General features: G+C 37.5%; 1 protein-coding gene across 2 annotated transcripts in view; it reads left to right on the top strand.

Annotated features, from left to right (window-relative positions):
• The window catches only part of ZFPM2 (zinc finger protein, FOG family member 2), a gene marked incomplete at both ends in the record, with an annotated part of 303128 nt that extends 291533 nt beyond the window's left edge, over window positions 1-11595 (top strand). For both annotated transcript variants that reach the window (XM_079533412.1, XM_079533411.1), the window contains 3 exons: window positions 1526-1732; window positions 5814-6038; window positions 9104-11595. In XM_079533412.1, the coding sequence (XP_079389538.1) occupies window positions 1526-1732; window positions 5814-6038; window positions 9104-11595 (2924 nt within the window). The remainder of the gene's footprint in view (window positions 1-1525; window positions 1733-5813; window positions 6039-9103) is intronic.
• Between the last annotated feature and the right edge of the window lie 4583 nt (window positions 11596-16178).

Raw genomic sequence — 16178 nt, 5'->3', positions numbered from 1 at the left:
CCTTGTATGAGACAATGAGTCAGACTGCACTCTTCAGATGTTTGAATTCCAATTTGGTCATTAGAATTCTGCATCTGTAGACATTTATCTTCACACTTCATCTTTATATTCTCTAGAGGAAATTACTCGGATTTGCACCATTTAATGCTGTAATTTTTGGATGGTAGTGTACAGGATGCTTTGGTCCCATAACAGTAAATTTTGTATAGACTTTGGAACCATCTCCAACTGCTGTATCACCAAAGGGTGAATACAAAGACATTTTTCTGCTTTGAAACTTTTACACCACTTTGAGCTCTGGAAGCTTAGCTTTACTTTTCCACTGAAACACACTGTCACTGATGGTGTTTTGTTTGCTCATCTTTGAAAGCTAATAGACTGGTTTAATTAATTGTCCAAGATTTCTCTAAAACAATGTCCTAATTCTTCCATTTAGCTGTGGCATATCATACGCTGTTGTTATCTCCTCTACCAGATTTTTGCAACAAGTTGTTTTAAAACTATAATCTCTTTGAGGGGAAAAAAATGAAGTGCAGCTGAAAAGGCAGTTATGCCGAAAGATAAACACAGCAATATTACTTATCAAAACGAGTACAGTTTTTGCTTGCCTAATGAATACAACATATAGCTTTTTCTATATATACAAAACCTGAGGAAAAAAAAAGCTTTATAACATATAAAGTATGCAACATTATTTCAGGCATAACTGTATTGGATATGTATCTAGGCCTGAGAGTGTAGATAACACAATATAAGTGCTTTGCCTGTCTAAACATGTTAAATAAATGAGCATTCACTATCGCATTCAAATACATTAGTAGATGTACTCGCATAGTTAATTTTCCTTTTAATGCACTACACGTGACATTTGCAGCACAGAACTGTGGTGTATCTTACTGTCTGATGAAAGTTCTTCCACCTCCCTCCCCTTTTAAACAAACCTTTATTTGAATAAGCCTTTATGAAACAGATCTTTGGCATATCTTCTTTTCAGGAAGTTCAGTCAGTGTAAGCAAAGATAAAGCAGTCATGTTACGAAGAGTATTACATAAGGGAAGATTTTTTTAGTGAAAGATGGTAGCAAGAATAAGGGAAGGGAAGAACACCCTTAAGAGGAAATCTGATGACTTTCTTGCAGCTGTTTACTTGGTTTTATTGTGCTGTGATTTGATATTCAAAGCAAAACAAACTGAGAGTGATGACAAAATATACAGGATATTTGATGAAAAATAATGTGCCATGTAAGCAGAACAGTGCCATATAAAATATTTTCACCTTGATTTTTATAATGCTGAAATACATAATCATGCTGCATATCATTAGGAAAAATATCCTCAAATTGTTTTCTTATACGTTGAAAAATCTCAAAGGAAGATGGTAAGTTTGTTTGCCTGTTTCTATTGAACAGATCTTCAAAATTAAAAACAAAATAAAATAAAATAAACGTAAAGATATGGCAGTGATGTTTTATGTCCTGCAATCCTATACCATCAATTAAATCTTTCTTCTTTTATGTTTCCTGTAGGAGGGCAGCTCTGGTGTACCACAACCAAGGCCATCTCAGAGGGTGAAGAGCTGATTGCCTTTGTTGTGGATTTTGACTCAAGGCTGCAAGCTGCTAGTCAGATGACTCTCACAGAAGGGATGTATCCTGCCCGCCTGCTTGACTCAATACAATTGCTCCCCCAACAAGCTGCAATGGCATCTATTTTGCCTACGGCTATTGTGAACAGTAAGTGTTGAATACTATTTCTGGCTTTGTTTAAAAAGAGCAATATTTTAAAGAATATAAGAAGAACTAATACAGTAACAGTGAATTGAAGACCATAGAAACCACACAACTTCAGACACACAGCTCAAAGCCTGTGTTGGATCCTGCATCATCTCAGATGCACTCACAGACACAAGAGGAGAAAGAAAAGTTCTTTGGCAGATGAGGTCACCCAGCATCTGACTTGCCCTCGTGCGACAGTCCTGTGATCTGTTCCCAGAGGTGACAGAATGAGAAACTGTTTAAAAAGCAGATAAGATAGGCCTGGTAACTCTCAAAATCCAGCCTTTGCTTCTCTAGTCAGCTTGGTGCTTACTGTTGCAGCATAATTCACAATATTCAATGGATTGGAATAAGTCTTTTCAGTTTCAAAATCCAACAGCCGTCATTACTTACAGCATCCCTGATTTATTGTGGTATCTTTGTTCAGTGTTGTTACCCAAGAATGTTTTTAGTCCTCTGCACATCAGTTGACCCTATCATGGACATAGTATAATATGTAATTAAGTGCTGTCCTTGCCGAGGAGATACATTAGCACACAGTGAGTTCCTGAGCTGGCACAGTTCAGCTTGGATGTTCTGCTTGTTAAATTTCATTTCTTTAACTTCTCCTTATTACTGCTTTTTACTTTTCTACAGCCCTGGTATCTCCTCCTCCTCACCAAGAACTTTTCAAAAGTTTAGTGTTAACAGAATCCCCACCAACAGTCATTCAGACCTATTGCACATAGCTTTCAGTAATTTTTTTGTAAGTCTGTCCATGTAGACCTTGTACTATAACACTTCCCCATGCTTTTTGTGCTTTGCAAGTACTGTGATTAGAGACAGTGAACTACTGAACACAGTATTTCAAATGTGAGTGAACCTGAGTCCCACAGACACATGATTTGCCACTCAGGTTCACACTGAACAATACTGTCTTGAGTAGTCACACCTTCTTCAAAATTTTCAGACAGGACTAAACAAAATATCTGTGGTGACACCTTTCGAGTTGGCAACAATTTCAATCACTTTAGCCAGGGGTGTTCATTTTTACTCTAGGAATGGGGCTGCTGTTAGATAATATCTCTATTCACAGAACAATTCACATGGTACAGGATCTTTCCAAAAGGCGGTGTTGGGAGCCCCTTAGATGGACCAACAAATTACCATTGTTTATAGCCAACAGCTTCACAGAAACCACCAGGGAAGGAGTTACCTAGTGTAGAGGGCAAATACTCATTTACATTGTTGGAAATGAGGATATGATTTTGTGCAAATTCTCTCAAGGCTCACTCAGGCTTTGGCAAAGGCATTCGCATTCTACAGCACTGAATTGCTACAAGCACCTTTGTTGCCCTTACTGCCTTCTATAGAGCCCTGGAAAGCAGCACCTCTGCTGCTGAGAGGAATTTGTGTATGTTTATTGTGAATCAGCTCTTGCCATGCGGGCTCAGCAGTAACTCGTGGTAACCTCAGTAGGATTAACAACTAGAGTTCTGAAGGAAGTAAATATCACTGTCCAGAACTTTCTGCCTCTTCCTCTGATCAGGCTGTGTTTCCACATTTCCATGTTGAGGTGATGAAATTCAGCTTCTTCAATAAGTCTCAAGTCAGGCATAAGTTCAACAATATCCTGAATGCACATCTAGTTCTGCAGTGAGGCATCTTAGAGATTCTGTTTTCAGATCTCTAAACAAAAAATCAATTTCCATAAAAAAGTGGATGTTGTGGAATTCTATTGTTTGTGTTCTTTTCTTTTTAAATGTTTCTTAACATTTCCTGTGTAAAAATCAGAATATCACCTTGGCTTATTCAGCTTGAACTTGAATGTTTTGTCTTCTGAACTGATCTAATGAAATATTTTGAAAGTATCTCTTGAAACAAATTGAAATATTTTGCTTTGGAAGAATTTAAACATTAACTCAGAGTGACCTTCTATTTTTCATTGCTTTCAGGAGGTAATAGTTTTAGATCCTTTTCCTATACAGTATTCTCTCTGGAATTCCACTCACAGGAAATAAAGATAGTTGGAGACAAATTCTTTAAGATAATCAGAAAGTTCAATTCTGTGATAGAATCAAATTAATTCAAAGTGAACATTCTTCTAGTAATAAGAATTTGCTAATTTGGAGTTTAGGACTTTCTGTTCTAAGGAAGCCTCAGTGATTCAACTTTTTTGAACTATTTGAGGCCAAAAACAAATGGTGGAATGTCAGCCTTCCAATAAGATGGACGTTTCAAATGCTGTATCAGTAATGTTTTAATAGTTGTATCTTAAATACTAACAGCTCCATTAAATGTTTGTGTCTTAAAGTCACAGTTATTCAGCGGCAAAGGGAAAAATAGAAACTGGTAGTGGTGAAAAATTTTAGAAAAATTCATGAGCAGAAAAATAGGCAAGCATTAAGAATTGTAATGATAGAAGCAAACTGGGCAACATAATTTTTGGCTGCTTTTATAGACAAATAAAGGACTCATCCATTTCATTGGTTGGTGTCTTCAACTTTGCCCAAAGGAACTGGAACAAAGCAGCTACCCTATACACATCAATACTTGAAATTAAACATGATAGTGAACTACATCATTGGCTATATATGTTTTAATAGATCAAGGCCAAAACTTTCAAAGGTGGAAGTGTCAAGCAAATTAGGAATTTTCAGAGCTGCCAACTGTTCTTCAAGGCTAAATCAAAATCATAAGTAGCTTTTTGTGGGAGAGGTTAAGTGAGGGTTTTGATGTTGACCAAAATGGCTTTATTTTGATGTTGACTACAGTTGCCCATTCTCTGATCCAGTGGTCATCAGGCACAGTCTGGCTACACTCATACTTTTATCCTCTCCTAGTCCCAAAAACAGGAGAGATACATCCAGAACTGCTGCGGGGAGTGATGCATGGCCTATGGTAACTCCCAAACTGTATCCAGGAATGGGGAAAATGCTAACGACTTAAGCCAAAAGTGTGGTATGAACCATCCTCATGTTTTAACAGTATAAAAAAGAAGCACCAGTGCTTCAGTCTGGACCTTAACACTCTTTACTTTATTAGTATAGATGTACCCTAACAGGCTAGGATTTCTCCCTTATTCTTACTGATAGGAAAACTGGTTCAGCTTCTGTAAAGATGAAATAGGTCTTTTATCCTTCACAGACAAATACACAAAATGTTCTATGTAGGTATCCTTCTGACAGGATATTAACAACTATATGTCTGTCAGTTTTGTGTAAATACACAGCATTCTTTATTACTCTTCATGTGAGTAAAGTATGTAGCCTCCAGTGCATGATCAAGTTATCTACTCCCTCTGCTGCTGGGAAGCACTCTGTGCAACCTCTCTATTGTCTCTATCTCAGAGAGGATGCTGACACTTCAGGATAAAAGACAATGAGAAACTGCATTATTCTTAGCAAATAACTCTTTTGAATTGCAAAAAGTGGAACAGTTACAATTTACCAACAATAAGAGGACAAAATACATTGGGAATTTCAACTTCTAGCTTTAATAACAAGAAGCCAGAAAATAAACATTCTGCTTAGTATATAACGCTACATTAAATGCTGCGGGACCTAAAAAGAAACAATCTAGTCTGGCCTCCAGGATATCAAACAACAGGATTTTGCAACAGTAACTGAACAAAGGTTGTAAAAGCACTCATTCTTTAGAATGATCTCCAATTAGCACTCAAAAATTGCTATGCTGACTTATACAGGCGCACACAAAAAAGCATGATTGACAGATATTACATGTTGAGTGATTAAGTGTAGGTAATACAGCTTATTTTTGAATTGTTACTGTATATTCACATTATACAACTTCAGTTTTAAATAATTGCACGTCCAAAGCCTCTAGCTTAATTAATATTAGTTACATTTATATTTTACAAGAAACAACTGTCTTCTACGTCCAGCAAGTGACATTTTAATAAACCTGTGGATCTGCTTTAAGTATTTTATTAAATAAGCATGTCTTTAGTGGGGAAGCAATGGGAATTAATCCTGCTGTGTTAATTGGTTGGCACTGCGTGCACCATGACTAACCTGCACCTGGTTATATTTGCTTGCAGAGGACATATTCCCTTGCAAATCCTGTGGCATTTGGTATCGAAGCGAGCGGAATCTGCAGGCCCACCTTATGTACTACTGCAGTGGGAGGCAAAGAGAGGGGCCTCAGCTGTCAGAGGAGAGTGAAGATAGTGCTCAACAGATATCCAGTGTCTGCCCCTTTCCACAGTGCACCAAAAGTTTTTCTAACGCAAGAGCTCTGGAAATGCACCTAAATTCTCACAGTGGTAAGTGCCATATTTTGCTGTATCACCTCCTAGATTAACCTATTTGTAGAATTATTCCCTGTAAGTCTGCAGTTGAACAGTGTGTCTCCACCTATATTCTGCAGCAAACACTTCTCTCAGGTGGAATTTCTTTGTTTTACTTTGTTCCTCTTTTAAATGCTGTCTGTTTCTTAATGTGTATATGCACATACACAGATAGCATTTCTTTACTAGCAAAGGTAAGTTCAGGTATGCAAATACAGTTAGACTGCTGATGCTTGGTTTCTGAAAGAACTGATCAATTACTTCAGGATTTCTTTCACCAGATGTGGATCTCCTAGATCTCAATCTTTACCTACCCTCTTTTGAATCTCAGTGGAGAGAGGCATATCACCTTCCTTCTGAAATGAGATCTTGGGGTCCTATAGAAGACTTCTGATTTCAAGGAAAAAGGCTTTATGGAGTAGGATTAGCAACTCTTTGTATGCTTTTCTCAGAGCATTTATTTCATAAAAACTTCTTTTCTTCTTTTTCATAAAAATATTTCTTTTCCTCCTTACAAATGCAAAATGGGGATATTATTTTCTTTCTCCATGTTGCTAAAATGATAATACTAGATTAATGAAAAGTAAGACTACAAAATTCTTGAGATTAAAAATCTGGAACTCAGCAGGAATCTTATCTCCCTCCCTGAAGGTCCTTTGAGTGTGCTGCTTGAATTTGTTTTGAATTAGGTCTGGGACTGCAGGCTTTGAATCTGCAGAGCATTTTGCTCTGGAGTTTCCATTTGCACACAAAATCTGCAAATAAGAAAGACTTCAATGTCAGGATTGGGTATCTTGTTTTTCTTGTGTGCAGAGGTGTGTCTGGACAGAAAAAAGGGCCCAAGAGGGCATAGCGATCCTCCTGTTAAATATGTGAAATACAACTGATGGTAATGTATGCTTTATTCACAGAAGAAAGCCTGGTTCAGCTTCAGTGATAGAAATCACGGAGAAGTGGAAGTCTGCTGCACGGACTTAGAAAGATGAAAAATGTTCCTCTGATACTTGGGGGAATTACAAATCTGGAAGGCATCATCAGTTGTGGCTTTTGGGCTCTTTTTCTCTAGAGATGTCATGGAGTTTTCTTTTCAAATTACAGTTTCCTTATTTGAAAGGAAATGCATAGCGGTGTTAGAGGATATTTTTCAGTTTACAAAAGTTAGACTAATTACCATACCACCTTACCACCTCAATTCTGTCCCAGTGTATGTACATTAGTATTTAACTTGAAAATTTAGCACAAGAAACACAAAATCAGATCTTCAGCATTGCTAATCAGTGGGCCATCTCATGGAAGTCAGAGTCCAAGATCATGTTTTGGCTTTTGCTTCAGTGCCTTGGAGGAGTTTGGTATCTCTAAAAATAGGACTAGAAGAGTGAAAAACTTCCTAATATAGACAACACAAATAACAACCGTTCTTTTAGAGGTCAGATCTTCTTGTTCTTGTAGATTTTAACTTTGAATCTCAGGCTATTGCTCTTTTCTGTCTCTCTTGCCTAGCAAATATTTCAGTGCTCAATGCGCAGTGGAACAATTTCAACAAGAGTGAGTGTATGTAGACCAGAGTGTCTTACAGCCTAATAGTTTTTGTCATGAACAAGTTAATTTCTCCTCATACATAGAGGAATTCTGAACACTTAGCCACTGTGTGAAACAATTGCTTCAGGTCTTTGGATTTGGTGACATAGGTATAGGGATAGTTCGCAGCAATAACTGATGATGAGTGACCATGTCTTCTTGCAATCCTGAGTTAAGCATCTGTGTTCTTTGAAAAACATTGGCCTGAGATATGAAATTCCAGTAAAAAGTTTTAGGTATTTATTAGATCAGATACTATAACTCAGTTCTTCCCTTCCTTTTTAGTCACAAACTAGTCAGTTCAATCAGTCTTTATTTTGGATTCCCTCAATATTTAATTCTTTTTTACAGTTTATTGCAAATTATACTGCTGCTTCTGCAGAGGAAATGAGGCATTTCTCTTTGAAATATCCTGTAACATAATGATGGGTTTGCTTCAGCTTCTGTAACTGGTCCCACTGAAATGGAAGGTCTGTAGAGATACTTTGCTATGACTGCATTATGTAGTGTGGAAGCTTATGAAGTACTATCTTACTGCAGTGGAGGAGCTAAAGCTTCTTATATCCTCCTGGTGAAAAAACATTTGACAGGAAACAACCACTAATTAAAGTTCTGTGTATCTCCTCTGCTCAGTTAAGTCCTAGGAGCCCAAGATTATTTCAAATTCTGAGTGTATCTCACAGATGTGAGAATCATTGATGCTAGTAGAGAACTGAAGCACTCCAGGTCCGACAGAATGACTTCACACAGATTGAGCCGCAACATTCTTACAGTTTTATATCATTCCACAGCCGAAAACATAGTTTATCTTAACTAAGACATGTGCTTGTATGTGTACACAGAACAAATATCCATGTTTCATTTTGATTTCATTTGTTCTTTCTGATGAAGATAGCTCTGTATCCTGTTGCCACACCATACCTAATTTGTGCAAACAAAAAGTTGAGCATCAGAGATACTGAAAGTACTACTTCTACTGTCTGATTTTCAGGCATTCCAAGTTTGAGGACTGTACCTCAACAAATGATATATAATAACCTCAATTTTCCTGACCTTGATGTTTTCTGTGCATTCAGAATATCCAACGACTGTATATGGGGAATATTGTCTTCTCAGTTAGAACTGTAATTTTGAAGACCTTTTCATTTACAATAAGTCTGACCTATTTGTATCATTTCCCCTGTTCTTTCTTTCCCTTCATCTCTGCTAATTGCACACAGATACTAAGACTCTCCACAGCAGAGCTGAAGTCTCCTCCGAGAATCTCCTCCATCAGTCTGAGGAAAGAAATTTTGAACTAATTCAAGTATTTTCAGACTGACTAATAAATATGCAAGATTCCTATTAGAAGACAATTAGTTGTTATCACCATGTTTGTACTTTCTGTGCAAGTGATTTTCCTGTATACTTCCTGAAGGGGAAAATGGTCATTTTAACTTATATTTCATTTGTCATTTCAATAGGAGTGAAAATGGAAGAATTTCTCCCTCCCGGTGCTAGTCTGAAATGCACAGTTTGTACTTACACTGCAGACTCAGTGATTAACTTTCATCAGCACCTGTTCTCACATCTTACTCAAGCTGCCTTTAGATGCAGTCACTGCCACTTTGGTTTCCAAACTCAGAGGGAGCTACTGCAGCACCAAGAGTTACATGTCTCTGGCAACAAAATTCAGAGAGAAAGTGACATTGAACACTCTCCAAGAGGAAATGAAGAAGGTTTACAGCCAGCAACAGACCTGTTAAGCAGAAACGATGTTCCCCAGGGCCAAAAGACCATGCAGACTAAAGATGCAAGTTCTGATACAGAACTTGATAAATGTGAAAAAAAGGGTCCACTTTTTCTTCCAAACCAGAGGCCAGAAACACAACCTGCAACAAATAAGCAAAGTTTTTCATACACTAAAATAAAATCTGAACCATCTAGTCCAAGACTTGCCTCATCGCCAGTTCAGCCTAATATTGGTCCTTCTTTCCCAATGGGACCTTTTCTTTCTCAATTTGCTTTTCCCCAGGACATCACTGTGGTTCCTCAGGCTTCAGAGATATTAGCCAAAATGTCTGAACTGGTCCACCGACGGCTGAGGCATGGAAGCAGCAATTATCCTCCAGTAATTTACAGTCCTCTGATGCCAAAAGGGGCTACATGTTTTGAGTGTAACATAACGTTCAATAATTTGGACAACTACTTGGTACACAAAAAGCATTACTGCAGTAGTCGATGGCAGCAGATGGCAAAGTCACCAGATTTTTCCAGCGTTCCAGAGAAAATGCCAGAAGCTGTAAGTCCCAGTAATGGTCAGAGCTCTATAAGCATCCTGAATACAGCACCTCACGCATCGGATCCAGAGAATCAGCTTCTGCAGACATCGTGCTTAAACTCTTCAAATGTTTTAGATTTGATTGGACCAAACAATAAAGGTCATGACAAAGACTTCACAGCACAAGCTAAGAAGCTATCGACTGGAAGCAATGGCGATGAGAAGATAAATGGTAAACCTTCAGATGTGAAAAATCCCAATAATCCTTTAGTAGAAGGGGAAAGTGATCCTAATAAGACTACATGTGAAGCATGTAATATTACTTTCAGCAGACATGAAACGTACATGGTCCACAAGCAGTATTACTGTGCCACTCGCCACGATCCCCCACTGAAGAGGTCTGCTTCTAACAAAGTGCCTGCCATGCAGAGAACAATGCGTACACGGAAGCGGAGGAAGATGTATGAGATGTGTCTACCAGAGCAAGAGCAAAGGCCACCACTAGTTCAACAGAGATTTCTAGAAGTGGCTAATCTTGGCAATCCTTGTACATCTACTCAAGAGTCAACAGAGAGCCTTGGAGAATGTTACCATCCACGATGCGATATATTTCCAGGAATAGTGTCGAAGCATCTGGAAACATCACTGTCTATTAACAAGTGTGTTCCAGTTTCAAAGGGGGATACCCCCCACTCTACTATATCTTGCTTGGAGATGGATGTGCCAATAGATCTCAGTAAAAAATGCTTACCCCAGTCAGAGAGGACATCCACCTCTCCCAAAAGGCTGCTGGACTACCATGAGTGCACAGTATGCAAGATAAGTTTTAACAAGGTAGAGAACTACCTGGCTCACAAGCAGAATTTTTGCCCTGTCACTGCCCATCAGCGTAATGACCTGGGACAGCTTGACAGTAAGGTGTTTCAAAACCCGGAAAGTGAAAGAAACAGCCCAGATGTCAGTTATGAAAGAAGCATAATCAAATGTGAGAAAAATGGAAACTCAAAACAGCCCTCTCCTAATGGAAACTTATTTTCCACACACTTAGCAACACTTCAAGGACTAAAAGTCTTTAGTGAAGCAGCCCAGCTTATTGCTACAAAAGAAGAAAACAAACATTTGTTTCTTCCACAATGCCTTTACCCTGGAGCAATAAAGAAAGCTAAAGGAGCAGATCAGCTTTCTCCATATTATGGAATAAAGCCGAGCGATTATATTTCTGGTTCTCTCATCATTCATAATACTGATTTAGATCAAAGCACAAATACAGAAAGTGAATCTCCTAAAGGTCAGGCTCCTTCTAATGGCTGTGCTGTGCAGAAGAAAGAGTCTCTTCCACTGCTGCCAAAAAACAGAGGCATGGTAATAGTTAATGGGGGACTGAAACAGGAGGAAAGACCTGCAGCAAACCCACAACAGGAGAACATTTCCCAGAATCCCTCTCACGAAGATGGGCACAAGTCTCCTTCTTGGATCTCTGAGAATCCCTTAACTGCAAATGAAAATGTCTCTCCAGCAGTTCCTACAGCAGAAGAACAGTTATCTAGTATAGCTAAAGGAGTGAATGGGTCTAGCCAGGCCCCAAGCAGTGGAAAGTATTGCCGACTGTGTGACATCCAGTTCAACAATCTTTCAAACTTTATAACTCATAAGAAGTTTTATTGCTCGTCACATGCAGCAGAACATGTCAAATGAAACAACTGGTCACCTCTGGTACCTGTGTTTAGCATATTGTTCCATACAGTCTAAAGAAAGCTGTTTGAATTACATCTGGACAATCAGGAGATTTCACTATTGCTGAGTTGAAGACTTAAAGGTGTAATTTCATTACAGTCCATTAGTAAAGTGTATTATTGGTGCCATTTTCAAAAATATTTATTTATTTTACCAGCAGTATTCATAGCTGTAGTTATGTTATTTTTTATTTAAAAACTTTATATTAAAGTCATTTGTAATGTTATTGTATAGTTATCGTGTAGCACATATGGTTTGCACTGTATAGTAGATTTTAAAGAAAATAGTCACAAACAATACAGAAAAGCATTTTAGAAATAGCTTCAAAAGCACTTGTGTATCCTGATTTTTTTTCTTATATGCTGTTGCAGATATATATGTATATGCTAAAATATAACTTGCAAAGAAGTTTCAACTATGCTGTAAAGTTCGCCTTAAAATTTCAATTTTTTGAACAATTGGGCTCAGTTTGCACTTTATATTTTAGCAGATACAGTACCTTAGTCATTAGGCTTTGCATTTGTATGTAGCAGTATGTTTCTGTCCACTTTCTTAATCTGAAACGTACGTTAAATGAAGATGGCAATTCTTTTCTTGTATAGTACTTGTATTTTCTTTCGCTGATGCATCTCTGTCTCAATTTTTAAACCTTTGCTGTTAAATGCAATACTTTATAAAGAATGAACAAAATTACTGGAAGCAGTATTGTAAGTAATGAGGTCATATCAATCAGTTTTATCTTTTGAGAGGCACAGTCTAAAACAAAACCCTAAACTCAATGCTGCAATTATGAATCTAATTCATATATAAGATATATTTAAATATAAGAGTAGCAATACTGCAACTGGTGATCACAAAGATAATGTTCTACTTCTGATAGAAATAATTTCTCAACAAATGTTGTTACTATGCATGTATATGGATGGAATAAAATTCCAGATCATTGGAGATGTTTGGCGCTAATTTATTTAAATTTGTTGTTTTTTTGTTTTATTTGGTTGTTTGGTTGTTTGGCTGTTTCGTTTTTGTTTTTTTTTTTAAGGAGGATTCAAAGCTCACAAACTGCAAATAATCTCTTAGGAAGAGATTAACATTGTTCCATTTTCAATGGAAGTAAAGTGTTCAAAGAGAAAATGAGTACAAAGGATGCTTTCACTTTGAGTGAGTCCTTGTTAACAGGTCACTAACACAACTAAATCTAAGGCAACCTAGTGAACTAAAATTTAAAATGGGAAGGTCTGAAATCAAGAAGGCCGTTCCTTTTATAGGAAATAAGGACAGCGTATTTCCTCAGCACTTGTTCCATATGTCAAAAATGGTGAAACTACCTGTTTCACAATAACTGTGGTACAATCCTTTATGGCTTTGGTAGTCATTAAGGAAAAGAATGAATAACATTTACTTACACTGAACAGCAGTTTTCTCCACTACTTCACTACATACATTACTATCCAATAATCTAAAGTCTGAACAAATTCACAATTAAAACCTTTCATCTGCAGTTGTATAGTCTTCCATACATTATTTTCATTTAAAAAAATTATAAATATGTTATTGATGCGTTTTTTATCCTATCACTTTGAAAGCAAAACCATAAACTGAATATGTCACATAAACGTTTGTAGTTAATTTAGTTCCTGTATGAACCTGAGAAACAATGCAGAATCAGAATCATAAAAGGATGACATTTCAACTAAGCATCTGGAGTCTGGCATAAGGAGCTGTTATACTACCAGCATTCATCGACCCTGCCCTTGTATACTTTGAAACTGAATTTGTCCTTTTGTATTTACAAGTGTGAGTAAACTGGTACATGTTGATTTTATAATTTCACATGGTCCAGTAGCAAAAATATAAAAAACACTATTATTTGCAGCTCTGATGATTAGCTGGGCTTCAAATAGAGAACACAGATGCTTAAAATTGTGCCAGTTCTCATTTTCAACAAAGGTAAGTGTATACAATAATTTCAGTAGGACCAAAATTTCATCCTATATCAAATATTTTGGATAATAAGTCTTACTAAGGATGAAAAGTTTTATTAACTCAAGCACAGTAAAATAGACCAATCATTCACAATTACCAATTAAACATTTATCAGAAAATATCATTCCAGTATATCTAAGACCTCACAGTATTTTAGATGGCATGTTTTGACCTTTTTGCTGGCAAACATTATTTTCAAATCTTTATCATACGAAATTGGCTTCAAGAACAAAATGATTACATACAGATACGTCTGCATTAAGCTGGTTCTAAAAGATTTGTATGTATAGACAAATCTTTTAGATGCAGTTGGTCTGAAAGCCACAGGTGGTATAATTTACAATTGCTAAGCTCTAGGATATTTCTACACCATGACAAAGTCAAGGATAGTATCAGGATTGAAGGGAGTACCCAGCTGAAAAGTGGTGCCAAAAGGGAAAAGCATTACCATTAATATTTCTGATCGGAAAATGTTGAGAGTACCTAATTTGTTGCAGAAATAACATAAAGCCATTCATGCTGTATTATATTCCTCCCCCTTTCAAGTCCAATTGCTCTCACAATACAGAGTATACCTGGTTTTTCTCTTCATAACTATTTGGTTGAATGGTCCCATTTTTAAAAGTTCAAACAAGTAGTCTATTCATATGCAGGCATGGTGTTACTGAATTTTGCACACATTTTACACATTTTTCTCACTTCACTGGAGCATCTAACAGGTCCGACACATGCTAAATCCTAAAGTCGTATCACACACTCTGAAAGTAAAATCTTACGTTACTTGCCAGACATTAACTATGAATAACACAGAGCTGATACAAACAAGTCCAGGATTCCTCAAAAACCGTGGTGATAATTTCTTGGTATAGGTACTAAGGGAGCTGACTAGGAAAAGTTCCTTCCTAGGTTCCTTGCTTGTAAACAGAAAGGGTCTCATGAGAGAAGTGGCAATTGGTAGTCACTCTGGTCATGGCAACCATAAAGCAGTCAAGTATAAAATCTTTGATGACAGGAGGAAAATTGCCACGAAAACTTCAGCCCTGGATATGGAGAGACCAGACTTCAGGATGCTCAGGGAACTAGTTAGCAAGGTCCTCTGCAAAATTGCTTTTGAAGGCATGGAGCTACATCAGTGCTGATCACTTTTTTCCTATTTCAGTGATTGGGTACTGAAACAGCATCCTCAAGATAGTGGTCACAGCCCCAAGCTGCCAGACTTCAAGAAGCATTTGGACAGAGAGCATCGTCCAATTGGTTCTTGAACTCAGGTAAGCTCAGTGCTCAGTGCCATGACCCTTTCCCCATGGAGTCTGTTCCAGTGCCCAACCACCCCCTCAGTGAAGAACATTTTCCTGATACTGATACTGATACATCCCCTCAGTGAAGAACATTTTCCTGATACTCAACCTGAATGTAGTAGGCACATCCCAAACACAGTCTGAGAGGATGCATGAGGTGATTGTTCCCTTGTACATTAATGTACCATTTATATATATGTATAGAAGAAAAAAAAAAAATGGAAAAGAAAAAGATGTATGAACTAAAACTTAAACATCAAAGTCAGAACCATCATCAAGTGAGGTGGAGCAGGGCTAATTTATTTTTCTGTAAGTGGACAAAGGCTGTGAACTAAAATCCACTGTAAAAACTGGGCTGAGGTGGAGCTCTGAAGAGCTGGAAAACGTGGCTTAAAGAACATCATGTGAAGAATACAACGGAAGAACAATGATGTGGGAGCAAAGAAGATAAGGAGAAAGGGAACAATCACTTTGTTAATCTGAAGAGTGTAATGTGGGTACTCTGATGGCTGCAGAAGGCAGCAATTATAAGGCACAAGCACTATAAAAATGCAATATATCCTATGAGGCCTGCTGAGAGTGGCAAAAATACTGATGAGACAAAATCTTTGAACAGTCATTCCAAAATGCTGAATATTTCCAGTATAAAGATTCTAGCACTTGATACTTCCTTTTCCTGAAGGTTGACACTGATGAAGGGAATTACAATTCTCCCAGCTTGCCAGATCGTCTTCAAAGCTGAGGCCCTGGGCTACCAGGAGCTGTCAGAAAAAAGACATGGCAGACAACAAATGAGTCCAACACTATTGCAAATGTGGAAGATGTCAGATACTCAAACTTCAACTATGTTAGACTATGTCTGATCCTCTCATCTGAAGTCATCTTCACAGGTCATTGACAGTGCTTTGAGTCCAGAACCTTCAGAGACACAGCAAAGTAAATTAGAATGAATTAGAATAATAATTGTGGTGTTTTTAATGGAGTGAACTTAGAGTGTGGCGCAGGAAGGTGGGCAGAAAATCTGCACATCTGCACATTCATGTAATTGAGGCTTCTTCATAATATGAAGGTACATGATAAATGAATTGTAACTACAAGCATGGGTCAAGAACTTTTGTACTTGGGTGAATAGAAAACCTTAATTCTGATGTTTGCAGCTTCTAAATACATGTTTCTCCTACTCCATCCACACACATATGTATAAAACACATACAGAGAGATCAACAGCTCCAAAAGAGGGCAAGAAGCTATAAAAAGTTA

Source organism: Tetrao urogallus (assembly GCF_951394365.1).
Source record: "Tetrao urogallus genome assembly, chromosome: 3".
NCBI classification, from domain to species: domain Eukaryota; kingdom Metazoa; phylum Chordata; class Aves; order Galliformes; family Phasianidae; genus Tetrao; species Tetrao urogallus.
The sequence above is the reverse complement of the archived record's forward strand: the minus strand, read 5'-3'. Positions and strand labels throughout refer to the sequence as shown.